The 10042-nt window shown below is 32.0% G+C and overlaps 1 protein-coding gene across 1 annotated transcript; it reads right to left on the reverse strand.

Annotated features, from left to right (window-relative positions):
• Positions 1–7541: 7541 nt before the first annotated feature.
• On the reverse strand, positions 7542–9443 carry LOC116134220 (the record flags this gene model as incomplete). The annotated part of the gene is made up of 2 exons (XM_031419892.1): positions 7542–8483; positions 9356–9443. Coding segments are annotated over 2 exons (789 nt in total), but the record flags the coding sequence as incomplete, so codon positions are not given.
• Between the last annotated feature and the right edge of the window lie 599 nt (positions 9444–10042).

Here is a 10042-nt window from a genome sequence, read left to right on the forward strand (position 1 = left end):
GACTTGCGAGACTAGGGTCTAGGGATGGGCCTTTTCTCTGTCCCCATACTGCCCTTGATATATTTATATATTTATAGAATTACCCTCCCTATATATGCCTACTTTTACCACCCAATTCCCGCATCACAGCCGCCCCTCCGCTTTTCCTCGCTGATATTATTTTGCCCTCTCTCCCTTTGTCTTTCACTAAACCTTTCTTCTCTCCCTCGCTTGCGCAGATCACCGGAGACAAACAACCAAACAGGCCGCTGCTTGGACCTGTCTGGTTGACTTTGTCTCCGGTGATCTTCATTTGCCGTGGATAAAATACTAGCTCCTGCGTGCTTTAACTCTGGTTTTATTTCATGTTCATACTTACGGCTTCATTATAAGTGAACCTTTCCCAGATGAATTTGGATGTTTTTAGTGCACTTGTTTTATAGGATTTTAACCTTTATGGTACTTCCATAATAATATTCCTTAATGAATTAATTTAACATTATGCTACTTTTCTTTTTGATATTTCCAGGAAAGCACATTATATTTGGATATGTAGGGGAATGGAACTGATCAAAAGGCTCGCAGTGTCCAGACTGATAAAGATGATTCATGATAGGTGTGCCTTTCTTATAATTATTTTTATTTTTATTTTTTTTGGGTCATTGATTACACAAATGAGCCAGCTATACCTGATAGATTTCAGGGTGGGAATTATTTATAACTTGGGTGCTTAATAGAATTACATTTCTGTGTTGAAGTGATTTCATAGGCTTAATAGAATGAATTCAAATACTGCCAGTTTCTTTGTTGTTTCACTCTTCTGAAACTCCATACAACTTTGGTAGACCTGGGCCACCTGGCTGTGGCTGAGTTTCCTGAAATAATCCAAAATCCTCAAAGCCAGGCCAGATTGTCAGAGAGGTCAAAGAAATCTGCTGGGTGTTAAAAGCGATCAAAAGTGTTCCGTACCTTATAACATCTCTTATCATACTCTTTATTTTTAAAGGGTATATTTCACATTTATTAATTTTTAAAAAACAAAATTTATATCCAAATGTAATAAATTTTTACATTATATTTAATAAATAGGAGAGACACTTAATAAGATAGAAAATTAATAATAAAATATATAAAAATTTGTAATTTATTAAATAAAATTAAGATAAAGTCTTTAATTTATATTTAAAAAGTAAAGAGTTTATTAAATTTTTATTTTTATAATTAAACTCTTTATAATAAAGAGTTTGAGTCATATAAAGAGTCATTTGAAGATGCTTTTATCATGTTAATTGTAAGAAAATTCAGAGTTCATTGGAATAGCTATATACCACAAATATCTACGGGCATCTCCAATAGGACATCCAAATTTCGTAATTTTGTGCCCTATCTAAGTTGCCCTGATTGAAAATTTCAGCGAACTATAGATTTTCTTCTTTAATAGTTTCAATTTGATTTGAAACTTCTTCATCGTTTTTCCTATTTTGAGATCTTTGACCTTGTTTTTTTTTTTTTTTTTGGCATTTTATATTAGATGTAATTTTTTGTTTTATATTAAATGTAACGTTAATTCGACTTAATAAATGCTTAATTTTATAAATTAGTATAATTTTCAAAGTTATTATTAATTAATAAAAATATTATTCCCAATAATTAATTAATATATACAAAAATAATAAGTGAAATAAATTAATTGTTGAGAATTAATAGAAAGTGCAAAAAAGAATGTTCTAAAGAATATTCTTTTTGGTGTAATATTTGGTGTAATAGGTTGAAGATGCAATAGTAAAATGGTATGAAAGTTACACCAATTTGATGTGAAAGTTACACCAATTTGGTGTTTATGGTTGAAGATGGTCTAAGTGGTGGAATTTCACATCATTTTTCTATTACATGCACCAAATATTACACTAAAATGAATATTCTTTAGAATATTCTCCTTCTTTCCCTTTCTATTAATTCTCAAATATTAATTTATTTTATTAATTATTTTTGTATATATTAATTAAATATTATGAATAATATATTTTATTAATTAACTACTAATAATAACTTAGAATATTATTCTAGTTTAATAAAATTAGACATTTATTAAACAATAAAAATTAGCTCACAATCCAATCTTATAAACTTTTTCTTATAACCTTGACGTGATAATAATTGGGTTGGTGAGACTCATTGTTGGACAAGCGAGACCCATTATAAGCTGACCAATTACGAGTTGTCACGTTTGGGTTGTAAGAGAAAATTTGTAAGATTGAGTTTTAAGTGTACTATTGCCATTTATTAAATCAAGTAAACATTGCATTCAATATAAAAAACATTACATCTAATATAAATACCACAAAAAATATAAAAACAACACAAAAGTAAAATTCCATATTGATAGAATTTAATTTTCCAAATTAGTATATTCTTCCCACAAATGATCAATTAATGTATTTCGAAAGAGCATGGTGAGTCTGCGTATCATTGATTTGTCTATGTCAAACAATAAAATTTTGAAATCGGACATTTTCATTTACCACAATTTCAACTTTGAGAGTTGGCGCTTCTATCTGATTCTCAATCGGTGCATCAACATCACGATCATCCTCGATTATCATGTTGTGCATGATAATATACGTAGTCATTATATCATGTAATACATTTATTTCCCAAAAATGTGTTGGTCCTGCCACAATTGCAAACCGCGATTGGAGAACTCCAATCGCACGTTCTACATCTTTTTTACATCCTTCTTGTTTCATTGCAAATAATTTTTTTTTGGGACCATATGGATTGTGAATAGTTTGTACGAGAGTAGACAATTTTAGGTATATACCATAAGCTAAATAATAACCCATATTATACTCTTTTCCTTGAATGATATAATGAGCAGGAGGAGTAATACCTTGAGCGAGGTTGACAAATAGATGAGATGCCTCCAACACATTAATGTCATTATTGGAACCTGATACTCCAAAAAACGCATGTCATATCAATGATCGTAATCAACTACAACCTTGAGAATAATAGTTGTGGATCCACTACAACTAGCATATTGTCCTGCCCAAGCTGTTGGACAATTTTTTCACTTCCAGTGTATACAATTTAGGCTACCCAACATTCCTGGAAAACCACGTTGTTCACTAATATGAAGTAGGTTGACAACATCATTAGCATTAGGTGATCTTAGATACCGCTCTACAAATACCTCAACAACAACATGACAAAATCTCTTCGGACTTTCAATTGTTATAGACTCACCTATTTTAATATACTCATCAGTAGTATCTACTGGTAGACCATATGCCAACATCTGGAACACGGTTGTTATTTTTTAAAAGCAGACAATCTGAGTCTACCAATCTCATCCCTTCGTTGTATAAAGTAGTTATCATGACGTTTCACAACATCAACAATACGAATGAATAAACTTCGAGACATTCAAAATTGTTGACGAAACATGAAACCATTATACCGTGAATTATCGGCAAAATAATTGTTGAACAGATTGCGATCAACATTTTCCCGATCGTAATTGATGACTATATGATTAGGAATTGATTCTATATGGATCACCTAGTTATTTTGTTGATTGAAGAAGTGAATTTGGAGGAGGTTGTTGTTAGCTCTCATACGAATGATTGCTTCTTGCTCTACATTAATTGCTTCAACATCATTCATCAATTAACGTCATCGTTTTCACTTCAAAAATGAAGATGAATTAGAAGATGATAAATGAGATTGACTTCCAACATTGAAATTCATCTTTGTAGATATATAGATAAGTTGAATGATTAGGAAGTTGATTTGGTGTGAACTTTTATAATTGAAGAAGATACTATTCTAGATAAAAAATTATTTGATATGATAAAAAAACGATTTGTATTGTTTCAAAAGATGCACTGTCTATTCAAGCTTTTAAGATTTGTATCTTATTTCAAAAAATGTAATCCATTCAAACTTTTGAGATTTGTAGCTTATTTCAAAAGATGTATTGTCCATTCAAGCTTTTAAGATTTGTCTTATTTCAAAAAGATGCATGGCTCATTTAAGCTTTTGAGATTTGTGTCTTATTTCAAAAGTTATATTGTTCATTCAAGCTTTTGAGTTTTGTGGCTTATTTAAAAAAAAAAATATTGTCCATTCAAGCTTTTAAGATTTGTGTTTTATTTCAAAATATGTATTGTCCATTTTGATTTTAACGTTACATGTATATCATTTTGTAGTTGACTCGAGCCAAAATGTTACTAGCATAAGATAAAAGTTATAAGAAAGGTTTTAGATTTGATTATGTGTGGCCTATACTTAAGGACAATACATCTTTTGAATTAAGACACAAATATTAAAAGCTTGAATATGTTTTTGAAATAAGCCATAAATCTCAAAAGCTTGAATAAACAATATATCTTTTGAAATAAGATACAAATCTCAAAAGCTTAAATTAACAATACATCTTTTGAAATAAGCCATAAATCTCAAAAGCTTGAATGAACAATACATTTTTTTGAATAAGACACAAATTTCAAAGGCTTGAATGCACAATACATATTTTGAAATAAGACAAATCATTTTTTAATCATATATATATATAGAATAGTATCTTTTTCAATTATAAAAGTTTATACCAAATCAACTTCTTAATCATTCAATTTATCTATCTACAATAATGAATTTCAGTGTAGGAGGTCCATCTCATATATCATCTTCTAATTTGTCTCATTTTTCGAGAATGAAAATGATGACATGCAATTGATGAATGATGTTGAAGCGATTAATGTAGAGTAAGAAGCAATTCTTAGCATGAGAACTAACAACAACCTCTTCTTCATTCACTATCTTAATCAACAAAACAACCAAGTGATTTGTATAGGATCAATTCTTGGTCATATAGTCATCAATCTCAATTGGAAAAATGCTGATTGCAATCTGTTCAGCAATTATTTTGCCAATAATCAACGGTATTATAATTTCATGTTTCGCCGACGATTTTGAATGTCTCAAAGTTTATTCATTCGTATTGTTGATGTTGTGAAAGGTCATGATAACTACTTTATACAACGAAGGGATGAGATTGGTAGACTCAGATTGTCTGCTTTTAAAAAATAATAATCGTGTTCCAGATGTTGGCATATGGTCTACTAGTCGATGCTACTGATGAGTATATTAAAATAGGTGAGTCTATAACAATTGAAAGTCCGAAGAGATTTTGTCGTGTTATTGTTGAGGTATTTGCAGAGCGGTATCTAAGATCATCTAATGCTAATGATGTTGTCAACCTACTTCATATTGGTGAATAATGTGGTTTTCCAAGAATGTTGGGTAGTCTAAATTGTATGCACTGGAAGTGAAAAAATTGTCCAACGGCTTGGTCAGGACAATATGCTAGTTGTAGTGGATCCCCAACTATTATTCTCGAGGTTATAGCTGATTATGATCATTGATATGACATGCATTTTTTGGTTTCAACAATTACATTAATGTGTTGGAGGCATCTCATCTATTTGTCAACCTCGCTCAAGGTATTGCTCATTCTGGTCATTATATCATTCAAGGAAAAGAGTATAATATAAGTTATTATTTAGCTTATGGTATATACCCAAAATGGTCTACTCTCGTACAAACTATTCACAATCCATATGGTCCAAAAAAAAATTATTTGCAATGAAACAAGAAGGATGTAGAAAAGATGTGGAACGTGCGATTAAAGTTCTTCAATCGTGATTTGCAATTGTGGCAGGACCAACACGTATTTGGGAAAAAAATGTATTACACGTATTTGGGAAAAAAATGTATTACATGATATAATGACTGCGTGTATTATCATGCACAACATGATCATTGCGGATGATCGTGATGTTAATGCACCGATTGAGAATCAGATAGAAGCATCAACTTTCAAAGTTGAAATTGTGGTAGATGGAAATGCCCGATTTCAAAATTTTCTTGTTTGACATAGACAAATCAAGGATACGAAGGCTTATCATGCTCTTCGAATGCATTAATTGATCTTTTATGGGAAGAATATACTAATTTGGAAAATTAAATTACTATCAATATGAAATTTTTACTTTGGTGTTGTTGTTTATATATATTTGACATTTTATATTAGATGTAATGTTTACTTGATTTATTAAATGTTTAATTTTATTAAATTAGCATAATATTCTAAGCTATCATTAATAGTTAATTAATAAAATATATTATTCTCAATATTTAATTAATATATACAAAAATAATTAGTAAAATAAAATAATTGTTAAGAATTAATAGAAAGAAATTGTAAGGAATATTTTTTTTGATATAATAGATTAGAGATGCAATAGTAAAATGGCATGAAAGTTGCACTATTTTGGTGTGAAAGACAAATACATGGATTTAGTGTTTGTGGATGGAGATGATCTAACATTTTATAAATTTATATAATATAATATTTGCCAGGATATATATTTGGTCTTCACTATGGTTAATCAAATGCTTGTGATATATTTTGCTTATTCTTTCAGTTCTGATATTAACAAAAAAATTTGGTTTACTTTTCATGAAATTGGAAATGCTGATTGTTGTAATCTATGATTATGTACGAGTTTTATTAACAATCGTACTTTTTTGTTTTTATTTTTGAACTGCTACAGGCCCCTTCATGATGTGAAAACACTTGAGACCTCGGTTAAAGATTGATGCCTTGTAGCTTTCGTGTAACGATTCCAAAATGCTGTAACCTCTGATTTTGGATGTACCAAACATTCTTCAAAACACATATAAATTCCGGACTTTAGCATCTCATTGAAATGGAAGGAAAAATATGACATTTGAAGAATATAGATCCTTTTATTTTAATTTGGAATTTATGATTAAAATAAATGCTTCTATTATTAAAATTTGTAGAGGATTATGATTTTTGAAACAAGTGTATATGATACTCATCAAGACGTTGACAACCATACTAAAACTTTGAATCCAAACACAGAAATGGGCAAAGAGTTTCTGATTATCATTGGGTTGGTTACACGAATTCAAAACTGCAATTTATGCAATCAACTAAATCATTATATCAATAATCTGATTATCATTTTCGACCAAGGGCAAGTGAGCTTCTTTGCCTTTTGATTTTTCCTCTTTTTATCACTACCCAACAAAGCCAAAAGAGCTCCCCTATCAGGTGTTGTTCTGGCTAACCATTCATTGCAAAATCTAAGGACCAAACCATACTAGAGAAAACAAAACTGCCCTTAAAAAAACAAGCCAACTAATTTTTATACTCAAGGGGAAAAAATGCCATTTCTATACCTAATTTTCAGAGCAGAACATAGCCTCAGCAGTCAGCTCTTCCAAACCACAATATTACTTGCACATCTAAAAATCAAATTGTGGAGTACTCTTGCTGCATTCTTTTTCCAAAAAATCTGATCCTATGCAAAATAACAACTTGGTCGCCACATCGTTACACCACTGGGCTCTCTATTTCCACTAGAACCCACAATAACTATACATCAGTAAGCTGCATCTGTCTGAATACAATCCCCATCTCCACTAAACAATAGCAGCCATTTTAATGTAAGGTTGGAAGAGATGCTATGTACTACAGAAGTCATGGAATGGTTGACATATCAGTTTAAACACACAATAACATCAGAAGAAAATCATAAATGTAGCAAAATGGCGTAGAGCCATGAACAGAATAAACATATCTTGCACAACTCAACACTCATTGAAGTCATTATACAAGGGATAATATTCCCGAACAAATTATTGATAACAAAAACAATAAAGATACGTCACAAGAAAACTTCACAATTATAAGATGACAAACCGGAGATGCTAACCAGCACTGGCAGGTGCAGGTGCAGGTGCAGGTGCAGCTGGAATTGGTGGTTCAATGGCTTGAAGCAAACCTGTTGCAAGCTTCTTAGTCAAATCCTCTGCTGACACTTTCACTACATCCTTCCTCATGCCAATATCAGCAGCATATCGGCTAGCACAGTAGACGGTGACAGCTGTTGCTACCATCCCATAGACATTGGTGGTCACAAGCCGCAATGGTGTTGATAAAACAGCAGCAAGCGGCCCCCCGATGATAGATACTGCTTGGCCACTCTGTCCCATTGTTCCTTGATCCACAACAAGGAGTCCAGTTTTGCAGTAGATTGCGAAGTCCTCACAATTGTTCTTAAACACATTGTAGCACCCAAAGCCATTGTCAAGCAGGTACTTTGCTCGGTGTACCACGACATCATTTGGGTCAGAGACTGCAAGAGTGCAAGTTCCACCACGAGCTTTCGCCAGGAAGAGAGCAGGGCTGGCAGAATACTCAAAACGGTACAAGACACCACCAGCAAGGAAGCAATTTAGGCATGAGAGGACAACTCCATGACCATCTCCAGAGGGTGTACAGGTGGGGCAGGGCACTACAGATCTAGCTGGTCCTGAGCTTACCAAGAGGATATCAAGTACCGTGCCCGTTCCTACTTCTTGGCCCCGTCTAGTAAAATGAATGACTTTATCATCCCCAATATAGATGCCTATCATCATTCAAGATCCAAAAATAATTATTTTCATATACACCAACGAGAAAATAGAATATAAATAGATCTTATGGATCGTGAAAATAGATTCTGAGAAATAGAAAGTGGAAATAATAAATTACCAATGAAAGAGCATAACACTACACTGTGCTTAAAACATTTGATATAAATGAGCTCTACTAACCTACTTCTTCCTCATATGAAAGTCATCTTAATAGTGCATAATCTATTTCATACAAATAAACCTTTCAAGAATAAAAAAAAAGAACAAATATAGATCCCCTAATTCAGTTTCAGAAAACCCATCATTAAACTTTAAATGACCTCAAACAATTAATCAACTAATTCAGTCCCTAACATAGTGACGACCCCATTCAACCACAACCCAAGTAGAAGAAAGAGCGCAAAAAGTCGCCCAAAATTTAATTCCCAAGACAAAATGATTTCATGACTGAATACATAAACATCCATTAGAAAAAACAGCTCCATACCAAATCCATTCCGCCACATTACATGATGAATCCTCCTAATATTCAGAAAAAAACCCATGACAAACAAGTCCAACTCCTCCAGCTTAAAATTGATATACAATTTCATTCAAATTTGTAATTGAAGATTCAATTTGGTTAAGCAAAAGTAATATTATCAAATAAATAAATATCTTAAATTTTCCACAAAATTCATTACAAAACCTGGAGCTAAAGTTTGATATACAGAGCAAAATCATAATCAAATTTGTCACAAAATAAATCAAATTAAAATATTAAACTCAACGAAATACTAGAACAATGCCAGTGTATCATATTAAAAAATTAAAAAAAATCCCACAAAAATTAAAAGAAATTAAAAAGAGGAAAAAGAAAACAAACCGTGATGAGCGTAAATATAAGCAGTCCTCCACGAATAAATGTGATCCCCTGGTTTCAAGCTCTCCTTATCAACCCTGCAAATCAGCAACAATTATAATGATACAAAAAATTAAAAATTGTACTCTTTAAACAAGGGTACTTTACCTAAGCCCATCCGTTTCCCAATCGAAGGGTCCTAAAATTTACATGTGTTAGGACAAAACTCTATAGTGCAACTATTGTCTTCACATATTTTGGATACTGAGATGAGATTAAAATGAAATGCAGTTACACATAACACATTTTTAAGTGATAAAGTGGCAGATAAGTGGACGATTCCTATATGAGTAGCTGGGGTAATATTTTTGTTCGGCATATGAATGGAAGTGGATTAGGCAGTGGAAATAGTGGTAAAAAATTTTGGGTGACAAATTATGTGATCACTAGCCCCTGAATCAATAATCCACATATCAGTTTTGAATACATTAAAACAGTAAGAGGTGCTTGCGTAAGATGCAGTGGGAGCAGTCAGGGCATTGTTCAGTAATTGGAGCAATTGATTATATTGTTCTAGATTGAGAGTAGGTGCTGACTGATTTCCAAGAGAAACTTGGAAAGAAGAAGAATGACCATTTCTCTCCTTGTTGTTGGAATTCGGACGACCATGTAATCCCCAGCAATGGTCTCGATCATGATTTCTTCTTTTAC

This window comes from Pistacia vera, unplaced genomic scaffold (genome assembly GCF_008641045.1).
Source record: "Pistacia vera cultivar Batoury unplaced genomic scaffold, PisVer_v2 Contig284, whole genome shotgun sequence".
Lineage (NCBI taxonomy): Eukaryota > Viridiplantae > Streptophyta > Magnoliopsida > Sapindales > Anacardiaceae > Pistacia > Pistacia vera.